Here is a 12,903-nt window from a genome sequence, read left to right on the forward strand (position 1 = left end):
GGCTTGGAACTTTAGGAAGGAAAGGACAACAGAATGGGTGAAAGCAGGGGTAAATAGACTTTCTGCTTATGACTTACTAAATCATACTTGATGGTTGAAGCAAAAATTATAACATCATGTGACGTAGTGCTCTGTGTATGTAGAGGAATACTTAGGACAACTATACTTTCAGAGTAGGGAAGCTAACCGTATCAAAATGGAAGTAAGTTTTCCACACTTCAAAGTGGTTAAACAGCAATACTGGTTTACTGTGGTTAGTGTGTATATTGTAATGCCTAGAGCAACCACTACAAAAACCAGAAGAAACAATGTACTTGGAACACTATAAATAAATCAAAATGAAATTCTAAAAAATATTCAAAAGGGATGAAGAAAGGTTGACTAATGGGTACAAGTATACGATTTGATAGAAAAAATAAGACGTAGTGTTCTATAGGATCAGTAGGGAAATTATAGTTTACAATAATGTGTATATTTCAAAGTAGAATAATTTGAATGTTTGTAACAAAAAGAAAAGACAATATTTAAGGTGATGGATATCCCAATTACATTAATTTTATCTTTACAAATTATATGAATGTATTAAATTATCACATGTACCCTGAAAACATCTATTATGTATCAATTTAAAAATTTGTTAAAGTAAAAAAAAGTATTCAAGTAACCCATAGAAGACAAAGGAGAAACAGGAACTAAAACAAATAGAACAAATAAGACAAATGGCAGACTTAAGCTCTAACATATCAGTAATTCCTTTAAATTAAAAGATAGATGGCAGAGTGGATTAAAAATGACCCAATTATATACTATCTATAGAAAACTCTTCTCAAACATAATGACACAGGTAGATTGTAACTTAAAAGTTGGGGAAAAAAATCTGTAGGACTAGGTACGAAAGGAAGAAAAAAAGTTGAGAAAAGATATATTATGGAAACATTAAGTCAGAGAAAAGCAGGAATGGCTACATCAGTTAAAGTAGACTTCAGAGCAAAGGAAATTACTAAGGACAAAGAGAGACACTACAGAATGATAAAAGGAGTCACAAATGAATGAAGAGAATAAGCAAGAAAACTGGCATTTTAAAAATATTACCTGACTGCATGGGTGTGGTGGCTCACACATGTATTCCCAGCACTTCGGGAGGCCGAGGCGGGCAGATCACTTGAATTCAGGAGTTCGAGACCAGCCTGGCCAACATGGTGAAACTCCCATCTCTACTAAAAATACAGAAATTAGCTGGGCATGGTGGCTCATGCCTGTAATCACAGCTACTCAGGAGGCTGAGACATGAGAACTGTTTGAACTCGGGAGGTGGAGGCTGCAGTGAGCCGAGATCACACCACTGCACTCCAATCTGGGTGACAGAGTGAGACTCTGTCTCAAAGAAAACAAATATTACCTGATTATATTATTTTCCCTGTTCCCAAAATAAGAAAATGCTCACATTTCCCAATAAATGGAGAAAGAGCAAGGCTGTCTCTTAAGAAGGGTTCAGCCACTTTATCTGCTGCAGCCTCCTAGTGGTGTCCCTAGTATCTGACCAGTTGTTGAAACTCTACCTAGCCAAATTTTTTGCTATTATCCTCAAATGGCATCCCATCTCCTTTTGATGGTGATTATTTCCTAAGATATTTTGTTTGTAAAACCTAAAAGAGGGTTCAATAGCTCCTTGTTCTGGTGTTGAGATGGCCTAAGGTCCCCTGGTCAGGTTAAGCCATTGTTGCACCGAGGACAGAACAAAGACACACTGGAAATCCTGGGGGAAGTGGTTTCCCCCATCCTGTTCTCATGATAGTGAATTAGTTCTCACAAGATCTGATAGTTTTTTAAAGGGCTTCCCTCTTTGCTGGGCACTCATTCTTCTCTCTCCTGCCACCACGTAAAGAAGGACATGTTTTCTTCCCCTTCTGCCATGATTGTAAGTTTCCTGAGGCCTTCCCAGCCTTCCCAGCCTTCCCAGCCATGCTGAACTGTGAGTCAATTAAACCTCTTTCCTTTATAAATTACCCAGTCTTGGGCAGCCCTTTATAGCAGTATGAGAACAGACTAATACAAGCCCCAAAGAGGCAAACCCAGAGGAATAACATTCCTAATCATTCATTCATTCATTCATTCAGTTGTCCAGATGTTGCAGAAACAACAGTGAGCAAAACAAACCCAAATCCTATTCTCATAGAGTTTACATCCATGAAGAAGGCAATTTATTGAGTAATTATAATCATTGCAGTGATAGGGCAGAGGCAGACAAAATAAGTAAAACATGTGACAGATTTGATAGTCATAAGAGCTGTGATGAAAAATAAAGCAGGAAAGGATGATCAACAGTGTTGGGGGAGGATTGCACAGTTTTCACTAAGTGGTCAGGGAAGACTTCACTGAGAAGATATGGTTTGAGTAAAGACAAGAGGTCAAGGATAAAATTGTGTGATTATCTAGGTGTAGTTTATCCCAGGAGGGGCTGACACCCTGAGGCCAGATCATACTTGGTGAGTTCTAGGAATGGGAAGAAGTTGCTGTAGCTAACGAGGTTTATGGGCATGTGTGTCTGGGGGTCGGGGAGTGTTGGTGGTGGTGGGCGATGAATGAAAAGTAAGGAAGGATCATGGAAGGCCTTGTGAACATCGTGTCATTGGCCTTTTCCCACAGTGAAAGTTGGTGCTGTTAAAAGACTTTGAGCAGAAAGATATGATCAGACATTTTTATAAACAACATGTGGCTGTTGGGGTAAGAATTGGCTGTCAAGGGACATGACTAGAAGCAGAGAGTCCAGTGGGGACGCCCCTGCAGTACTATAGGCAGGAACCCACGCTGGCCTGGCCCATGGTCGTGGTAGCAGAGGTGCTGAGAAAAGCAGCTGGATTCTGGATGTGACATGAAGGTATAGCCAACAAGATGCCCAGTAACACTGGATGTGGAGGATGAAAGAAAAGGAGTCAAGAATGACTCTGAGGTCTTTGGAATTGGCAGCAAGATGGATTAAGTTGCCGTAGCTGAGACAGCAAAGGATTGCAGGAGAAGCAGTTTAGGTTGGGGAGTGCAGGGTTGGAGAAGGTGGTATTTTATGGATGGCATTTAACGCCTTGAAACTAGATGAGACTGAAAGAGTGCAGATGGAGAGAAGAGGTCCAAGGACATTTAAAGGTTAATGATAAGAACCAGCAACAGAGACTGAGAAGGAGTAGCCAGATGTCCTGGGAGCCCTGTGTCATACGTCATATCTTGGGACCCCTGTGAGGGAGGAGGGAGTGGTTGGCTGTGTCTAGTGCAACACAAAAGTCACTGGTACCTGAAAGCAGCAGCTGAGAAGGGTGGTGGGAGCAATAGCTCCCTTTGACTGGGTCCAAGAGAAAAGAAAAAGAGAAATTGGAGGCAGTGGGCAAAGCAACTCTTATGAGCAGTTTTACTTTAGAGGAAATGAGAAAAGTTAAAGTTAGGAGATAGCTAGAGGGATGAGTGGGGCCAAGGGTGGTTTTGCTTTTTTAAGATGGGGGAAATTGTGTGTGTGTGTGTGTGTGTGTGTGTGTGTGTGTGTGTGTGTGTGTGTGTGTGTGTGTGTGTGTGTGTGTGTGTGTGTGTGTGTGTGTGTGTGTGCGTGCGTGCGTGCGTGCGTGCGTGCGTGTGTGCGCGTTAATGTGCCAGAAGGAAGACTCTAGTGGGAGGGCCATGGGAAATACAGGACAGAGAATTTCTGGAGTGGGTTACTAATGCACAAGTGGGCAGTCGACCCCTGCTAAGAGGTATGTTTATGAGGCAGTTGCAGGAGGGAGGCTGTGTTCTGAGGGTCAATGCAGGTGGGACAGTAGAGGTGGAAGGGAGGCTCTGGAAGATTCCTTCTGGCTTCATCTGTTAAGTCAGTGAACTTGGAGGCAAGGTTATCTCTGAGGATGAGATGGGCCAGGAGGTTAGAGAAGAGAGGGCTATGGAAAGTCATCTTGGAGAGGAGTGGGTGAGATTGCCAGGCAGCATTCAGCCCCCTGGAGACTAGGGTCCGTGATAAGGAGTGAACCTAAAGAGTGATCAGTGGCACAGTTTGTGTATTTTTGAGGCACTTTGAACTGCACTAGTGCAGATTTAGAGTAGGGGAGAGAAACAGAGGTAATCTTCTAGGCTCTCCAATACCTGCTGAGGCCAGGGAGTGGCTTCTTGCCTCCCTATCTCAAGTTAGGGCACAGGCTCCTTAGTTACCTGTGGCTGAGTAGGTCTCGACCCGCTGCCTTGGGTGGGCAGGAAAAAGGAGGAAGATTTCTCCCATGAGCCCAGGTAGGAGCCAGGAGCATCATCATGCCTGGAAGAGTCTTGGGTCCTGGTGTGGGTCTTTGGGACTATAAAGCAGCATCTCTTCTTGCCCAAGAACATTTGTCAGTCACGGCTTTGACTGCTCCCATGTGTCAAGCTCACTTATTCTCTAATTGATTTTCTCATGGAAGTGAGGCCCCTTTGCCCCTTTCTCATTTTTCTCTCCCGTGTACTTTCAGGTTTGTGGCCCGCAGGTGTCCAGGATGCAGGTGTAAATGGACAGTGTGGCGACATCCTCACCAACAAACGGTTCATGCTTGACATGCTGTATGCCCATAACAGGAAGTCTCCGGATGATGAGGAGAAGGGGGATGGGGAGGCTGGGAGGACCCAGCAGGAGGCAGAGGCGGTAGCCAGCCTTGCTACCAGGATATCCACCCTGCAGGCCAACTCTCAGACTCAGGATGAGAGCGTCAGGAGGGTGGATGTTGGCTGTTTGGACAATCGGGGTAGTGTGAAAGCATTTGCTGAGAAATTCAACAGCGGGGACCTGGGGAGAGGTTCCATCTCCCCTGATGCTGAGCCCAATGACAAGGTCCCAGAAACAGCGCCGGTGCAGCCGAAGACAGAGTCAGATTACATCTGGGACCAGCTCATGGCCAATCCAAGAGAGCTCAGAATCCAAGACATGGATTTCACTGACCTTGGGGAGGAGGATGACATTGATGTCCTAGATGTGGAACTGGGTCACAGGGAGGCCCCTGGGCCACCTCCCCCACCCCCACCCACCTTTCTGGGTTTGCCGCCTCCACCCCCTCCACCCCTGTTGGACAGCATCCCTCCCCCTCCTGTCCCCGGTAATTTATTGGTTCCTCCTCCTCCAGTGTTCAACGCTCCTCAGGGCTTAGGGTGGTCCCAGGTACCCAGGGGTCAGCCCACATTCACGAAGAAAAAGAAGACCATCCGTTTGTTCTGGAATGAAGTTCGGCCTTTTGACTGGCCGTGTAAGAACAACCGACGCTGCAGAGAATTCCTGTGGTCAAAACTGGAACCCATTAAGGTGGACACTTCCAGACTGGAGCACCTGTTTGAGTCTAAATCCAAGGAACTGTCTGTCTCAAAGGTACTGCTAGTCTTCAGCATGCTTCTTGATTGGAAGTTGGGTAGGGCTGAAGAGATTCGTTCTGTATAAAATGCTATTTTGCCTTGCTTTTGCTATTTGGTAAGAAGTCCATTGGTAAAAAAATCTGATCTTTAATATAGTGTTCCTTCTGCCACATGCTAGGTGTAGGCTACATGAGTCAGAGACCCTTATTAGCTAACATGGTCACCAGCTTACTTATATTAGGCAAAGGAGCTTTCAAAGAACCAGATAGCCCTGAGGAAAAGACAAAAATGGTCAACTAAGGAATGTCAGCATAGCCCTATAGCAGATATTGATGTTAACTAGAGAAAGTGGATTTGCTGACTCACCAAACATGGGATATGCTTATTTAATCTTACTTTCATTGATTATGACTGATAGTAGTAGTTTGAACTTTATCTGTAACCACCCAATAAGCTCAAAGGCAGTAATCCAACTAACATTTCTTTGGCTTGGCCCCTGATCAAGCCAACATTCTGCAGCTATCTAGTTTTCCAACAGCCGTATATTTGGCATCCTGTCAATATTACATATGCATCTAGATTTAGTATTTTGGATAAATGTTTGAGAATCCTATAGGCACTGCTGCTGTGATAGTAACAAAGATGTTGTACCACTTTTATCAATGGGAAACACTGTACATAAAGTTATTGGGCACCAAAGGTTAAGTCATGGTTAATTTACGCTGATAAACTGCAAGATATGGGATCACAGATTTTATATCTAATTCCCTACATTAGTGGAGTCTCCTTCGCATATCTTAGCTGACTTTTAAAAACCCATTCTGGGTATTTTCCAGTTTTAAAACAGGTTTAAGTTTACCTCCTCTTTTTAGATACGAGGGGTAGGAGAAAGCACTTTGTAAAGCATAATTTAGAATAAACATGTAAGAGCTTATAATCATGAATTAATTTTAACTCCCTGTGTCGCTGCATGCATTTATCATCTTTTTGGGTGAGTATGAAGCTGTCTGAGTCAGGTTTCCAGCCCTGCCATTTGGGCACCAATTCTGTATCAAAAATTACATGCAGGATCCTCAGAACAAGTGAGCCCTTCAGACGAGGAGCACAGTGACAGAGTTAGCGCCTGTCACTGCTGTGGGATGCTGACAGGCCAGCCAAGGGCGCTGTAGTTGATCAGCTTCCTTTCAAAACGTGCTGGGATTCTTAAGCTGCTTGCTGCCCTTCGCTGGTTGGTGTTTACCCCAGTGTGTGTTTCTCACTCACTCATGACATGAGTCTAAATCATTTCCAGCCTCAGGAATCTCCTCAAGTCAAAATTAAAGCTTTCTCATTTAGAAATCTACACCGTTAGGATCCAGTGTAAAAAATCATGCCCAATCAGTCTTGTCCTTCGGTTGAAAGTAGACCCAGCTTTTGTCCTCTCCAGAAAATAACACCTAAGGAAGGGTTGCCAGACACCCACTTTTGGTGTGTCTGTGTTCTGACTTTCTAGGACTGGTACCAAGTGGTGCTGAGCCATCCACATGCCCTGTTCCAATTCTTTTTTTTTTTTTTTTTTTTGAGGCAGAGTCTTGCTCTGTTGCCCAGGATGGAGTGCAGTGGTGTGATCTTGGCTCACTGCAACCTCCACCTCCTGGGTTCAAGAGATTCTCCTGCCTCCGCCTCCTGAGTAGCTGGGATTACAGGTGCCCACTGCTACACCCAGCTAATTTTTGCATTTTTAGTAGAGATGGGGTTTCACCATGTTGGCCAGGCTGGTCTCAAACTCTCAACCTCAGGTGATCCACCTGCCTCAGCCTTCCCAAGTGCTAGGATTACAGGAGGAGCCACTGCACCTGGCCTCCCCCTTCCAATTCTTATAGGCAGCCTGACATTTAGGAGAAGACCAGCTGCGATTAAGACAGCAGTCTGTGGTTGCTAGAAGTTACCCATGACCTGATTTGCTGACACCGCCGTCCAACACACTGACCTAATTGGACACAATCCTCCTCCTCCTCCCCCTCCCCCTCCCCCTCCCCCTCCTCTCCTCCTCCTCTCCGCCTCCTCTTCCTCCTCCTCTCCTCCTCCTCTTCCTCCTCCTCCCCCTCCCCTCGTTGCCCACTTGGCTGGCTGCACCTCTAGGCTTCTTGTGGTTCTCTATCAGGTTGCTGGGGAGAAGCTGCCCCTTGACTCAGTATTGGGAGGAATAAAATGGAGTAAAAGTATGGAGGTGAAGGCACTCCTAGCTTCATTTTTACAAGATTAAAAGTTTCCTCAAGAAGGCCCAAAATTAATGCTTCACCTACCTACCTCCTTCTCTTGGTCCCACTGCAGCCAATTTGGTCAGTGATAATATTCTAGCCTCTGCCGTCTCAGCCCAAAGTTCCATAATTGCCTGAAGCAGGTAGTGACCTCTAGAACAATGTATTGCCTAGCTAATAGACAAATGTTTGCATAGTTTTTATCAAATACGAGCATAAGAGGAAAGTGATATATTGCATGAAAAGTTTATCAAACTGATTCCAGAACGTTCTATAATGAGACCCAAAAACCCTTACCTTTGTCTTTGTGATAGGAAATGTGAACAGGAGCTACTTAACAAAATGTTACAAAAGGTAAGAATGCAAGTTAGGATTAAAACACGTCACTGTGTTTTGGCCATGATGGGTGGCTCATTCTGGTAATTCCAGCACTTTAGGAGGCCAAGGCAGGTAGATGGCTTGAGCTCAGGAGTTTGAGACCAGCCTGGACAACATGGTGAAACCCCATCTCTACAAAATATACACACACGCACACAGCCAGGTATGGCAGTACATTCCTGTAGTCCCAGCTACTTGGGAGGCTGAGATGGGAAGATTGCCTGAGCCTGAGGAGGTCAAAGTTGCATTGAGCTGTGATCATGCCACTGCACTCCAGTCTGGGTGACAGAGCAAGACTCTGTCTCAAAAAAGCAAAAAAACAACAAACCCCACATTACACTGGAGAGTTGAATCCATTTTGCATATGTTACCACTATAGATATAACCAATTTCATTTCTGTTTCTAATCCTTGACTGTGGTTTTCATAAATCAAAATGTAAACAGCCACTTCTGATTTCTGGCTCAGAAACTTTTTAATTAAGTACAATAAAATGCGACAAAAATAGAGTGAAATAGACTTCACAAGACAGCACACAACAAAGAGAATTGGTTTCAGGTTTCATCAAAAAAAGTAACATTAGACCAGAGTTATTGGGCATGGCTGTGACTAAGCCACCCAAAAACAAAGATTCATGAGCCAGATCTAAGGCTGGGTTGACCACCTAATGAAAAAATGATAAGACTGAAAAGATACGCTTTTTCATTTTCTTTCAAAATAGTTTCTGGAATTGGATCAATTTTTCTCTGTCAGCTGGAATTATATGGTGTTTTAATAAGATGAATCATATTGTGTTTCGTGGTGAAAGGTAGAAATCCTGTGCTAAATTTCATTATGTTCTGACTGCTGGTCTAAGATGTGGTGAGCCCGATAGGCGATAAAGTGACCCCAAGAAAGATGTCAGGGCAGAAAGCCCTGAGACTTCCTTGGGCTTGACATCACCCTGGGGAGCCCCAGGAAAGTGACTTTCCAACCCTTGTACCTAACCAGGGGCAGCAAAATCCCTCCTGTTCTCCAAGGGCAGCTTCTATGCCCCAAGTTACAGCCAGACCAAAACAGACATGGAGTGGAACTCAGTTTCCACTTTGGGACCTGATGTTGTCTTACTCTGTTGCATTCATTAGGTTTATCATAGTGAGGGAGCCCAGAATGTTTCTGGAGAAGTTTATTTACCTTGAAGTTTCTAAATCTATTTGAACTAGTAACAGCAACTTTTAAAGAAAAATTAGGTCAGGATGAGCCTTGGCCTGGGTTATTTTTCTTATTTTTATTTCTTAGAGATAAGGTGTCACTCTGTTGCCCAGGCTGGAGTGCAGTGGCACAATGATAGCTCACTACAGCCTCAAACTCCTGGGCTCAAACGATCCTCCCACCTCAGCTTCCCAAGTATATTTTTAAAAGCTCCTCAGGGACTCTCAAGTACAACCAAGGTTATGAGCCACTGATTTCAGGTGAAAAACGAGGTGCTGAAGGAGCACTGTGTTCCCCACCACCACTCTCCACATTGACACCCCCTGACCCTTTTGCTTTTCCTGAGAGGAGATAGAAATCTTCCTATGCTATATTCAAGTTCAGGACATAATAAGTTATTTAACATTCCCCTCAGAAACCTGAATTCTACCTAGAAACTCTGAACACAGCTCTGGGACTTCAGCAGGGCTGAAGTGTGCCCAGACACTTCTGGTGTGTGCCTGCTGGTCCTATAGGATGTGGTGAATCGTATAGGAGAATAAAATGACCCCAGAGAAAGATGTCAGGGCCGAAAGCCCCTGGAGGGCCTGGAGACTCCCTTCCTCTCTCCTGGGTCTCTGGATTAGGATAACAAATAAACTGAATTCATGCAGGAAGTCTGTTTAACAGTTGGCCTCTGCTCTAGACAACCCAAAGGGCAAATATGAGAAATTAATACTCTTTCCTTAACAATAAGGCAAACCTTACCTGGCAAGAAATTTTATTTCTGACTAAGGATTCCTCAGCCTTTGCTTGGGCTTAGTTTTTTGTTTTTGTTTTTCATTTTAGGGTGTGTGTGTTGGTCAGGGTGTGGACGGGGGGCGGTTTGCCTAAATGCTTTCCTATACATCTCCCCGTCTCCCTTGTTTCAAGACTTTAGGAAAATTCCACAGTTGTCACATCTTTGTGACATCTGTATCATTGCATCCTTGTAACTGTCACTTTCTCAACGGACAGTTTTGAAAATATCCTGTGGCATCACTCTTTTGGCAGGGAGCGAGGAGGGATGATTTACCGTTTCTAGAACTTCTGCCTCTCTGAGACCAACCCAAGGTCTCCAATAGTGATGCACAGAAGCATTTGCAAAGGTCTGTCGCCTTTCATGGAAGTGCTCTCAGACTCACCAGCACTCCCCAAACCTCCTGCAGCTCTCTTAATAAATCAAGTCCTCAGCCCGGTGTCTATTGTCAATTGCAGCACCTTCTGGGGTGCATCCTCTGTTACTAGTAAAATACTCTTTAAAAATGCAAAGGGGCAATGTGATGTGGCAACATTTCAGGAAGCCTTAAGCTTAATGACTACTATTAACTATTTAAATTTTTCTTTCCACTTCTTTTCCTAACTGCTGCCTGAATCCTCACTCTTCTTTTTCCAAAACGGAATGTCTCTGAGGGGGAAGTTAGGTCTTTTTCTTTCCCAGGATGCCTACTGAAACTAGGTTGTGGTCTCTCTTGCATGATGGCCACTCTTTTCCAATAACCATTCCAAATCAAGTTTGAGTCTTTACTTGCAGATTCTTAAATACTTTTACTTGGAGGTTTAATTTGTTCTATCCGAAAGCCTGACTTGGGCATCTCCTCTGCATGGGCATTTTGCCATCTGTCTCTGCATCAAGGGTTGGTGTCTCACCAAGGATCCACCTGGGTGGACTTGTGGCTCTGCAGTGCTTATATCCAGCTGAGCCTAAATATCTGGCTTAGCGGTTCTAGAAAATATTCCTATTACAATGTGTGACTTTCTGCCCCATGGAGTGGCTGAGTTTGCAGGCTCCTGCCTCCTGGAGCTGCTGGTTCTAGAAAGCGGACTCCCAACCCAGGTAGCTGCCCACCAGCTGAATCTGGGGCTGCCGAGAACAGGCACAGCTCTTCCCCAAAGCTTTGGCAGTTGACAGTCACTACCTCCCCTTCTCAGGAATCCTGTGACTCTTCTAGCCTTGAGTGCTGTCTGTTTGAAGCCTCATCCTAGAGGGGCTCACCTGCATCTTCCTAGAAGCTGGACCCTGTCCCTGAGTTGCCTTAATGACCGCCGCCCTGCTCCTGTTGAGTTTCCTGCTCGCCTAGACAGCCTCTCTTTCCACAAAGGGTAACCTCTGCCTCTCCCTCATCTTGGCTGTGCACACCCCTGTTCCCTCTCCCTGCAGTGTTCTTAGCCAAGTCAAAAACGAATAAAAGCCTTACATGGCATTCATCCTGAAGCTTTTCTCTGGAGACTGTCTTTCCTCCAGGGGAGAAGAGCTACTACGGGCATGTTGGAGGCTCCCGGTAGTTGGAGCTCCAAAGGAGGAGCTCTGCCGTGGGAGTTCAGCTTAACTAGGCTTTCTGGAACCAAAACAGAGCCTGGCTGCTTCCCAGGCTTCCCCCTACACCCTTAAAGAAGCAAGATCCTCTCTTTCCTTGAGCACTTCTGGACATATTTGGGAAAGCAGCATGTTCAGAGATGGCCCTGCCATGGTTTCCCGCACACTATCTCATGTCCGCCTTTTTGCTGACCACCCAAAGATAGTTGTTCCTGTTTTCACATCCAGCCAGCCCCTAGTCTAGCATCCGGTACCTGGAGCCTGGGCTCAGGCACCTCCTTCCATCATCCCTTCCTCCCTGATAGTTCTTGGAACTTGCTGACGAAGAGGGCAGAGCTTTGGCTAGTTGTTCTTTTATCAACAAATTAAGACAAAAAACCCAATGTCCTGTTGCTCCAGAGCTGACCATGGGTGTTGGGGGCATCCTGGCCCTCCAGAGGTATGCATTTTTTGCTAGTCTGCATGGAAATGTTCCCACTTGAGAACCAGGCACCTAACAGCAGGCACTCAGGAAATACCTGTTTAAGGAAATGGATTATATATCAAAGAGAGGCAATAAATATCGGGAAGCTTACAGTCAATCAGAAAGAGACCATCAGGGACTGGGCTTGTTTCTCAGCCTCTTCTGCACCTGTGCAGGGTTCGGCATCATGGACCATCACTGAGAATGTCTTGAGACTCCAGGCAGCAGGGTGGTGTCATACCCCAGTCAGCAAGGGGGTCTCCTGGCTGTGGTGTACTCGTGCCGTGCTGATACTTGGCCATTCCCACACCAGCCTGGGTTCCTGCTTTCTCCTGGCCTTTTCCCTTCCTAAGAAGGAACATGTCAGTCAATCCAGCCTGTCACAATGTTCACTTGCCGTATCAGTTTGTTTGGCTTAAAGTTAGTTTTTCTGATTCCATATTAAAAATGGATCTTTTTATGTTAGATTCTGGGTCACTAATCTTAGTGTCTTTGTTAGAATGTCTTGGACCATTGTATAGAGCTTTTTCCGTACTATTATTCTATTCTGTCCTATTATTCCAACTATTCTAGGGCCAGTGCTATACAGCTGATAGCTGATTGGGTAGATATTGTATCTAACTCTACATTTTAAGAACATGTTTGACAATTTCATACATGTATTCTTTCATGTTCACTTTAGACATTCTTTTCTAATTCCAAAAACAAATCTTATGGGAATTTTGATAGGATTATGTATATGCAAAATAAAAGTAATATATCTATTGGACAGCCAATATATGTATTACTTTTATATATATGTTATATATATAAATATACATGTTACATATATAAACATATATAATTAGATAAGAGATAACTAAAGCACACTTATGATATTGAAACTTCCTATCCAGGAACATGAAGTTTCTCATTTATCCAAGTCTTCTTTTATTACTCTCAAGAAAATGTTGT

General features: G+C 44.4%; 1 protein-coding gene across 5 annotated transcripts in view; it reads left to right on the forward strand.

The window, feature by feature from the left end:
- FHOD3 (formin homology 2 domain containing 3) overlaps positions 1-12,903 on the forward strand; it is a 507,914-nt gene that overhangs the window by 440,107 nt on the left and 54,904 nt on the right. For all 5 annotated transcript variants that reach the window (XM_054461095.2, XM_054461096.2, XM_054461098.2 and 2 more), the window contains one exon: positions 4,476-5,359. In XM_054461095.2, coding sequence (XP_054317070.2) covers positions 4,476-5,359 — 884 coding nt within the window. The remainder of the gene's footprint in view (positions 1-4,475; positions 5,360-12,903) is intronic.

Source organism: Pongo pygmaeus, chromosome 17 (assembly GCF_028885625.2).
Source record: "Pongo pygmaeus isolate AG05252 chromosome 17, NHGRI_mPonPyg2-v2.0_pri, whole genome shotgun sequence".
NCBI classification, from domain to species: domain Eukaryota; kingdom Metazoa; phylum Chordata; class Mammalia; order Primates; family Hominidae; genus Pongo; species Pongo pygmaeus.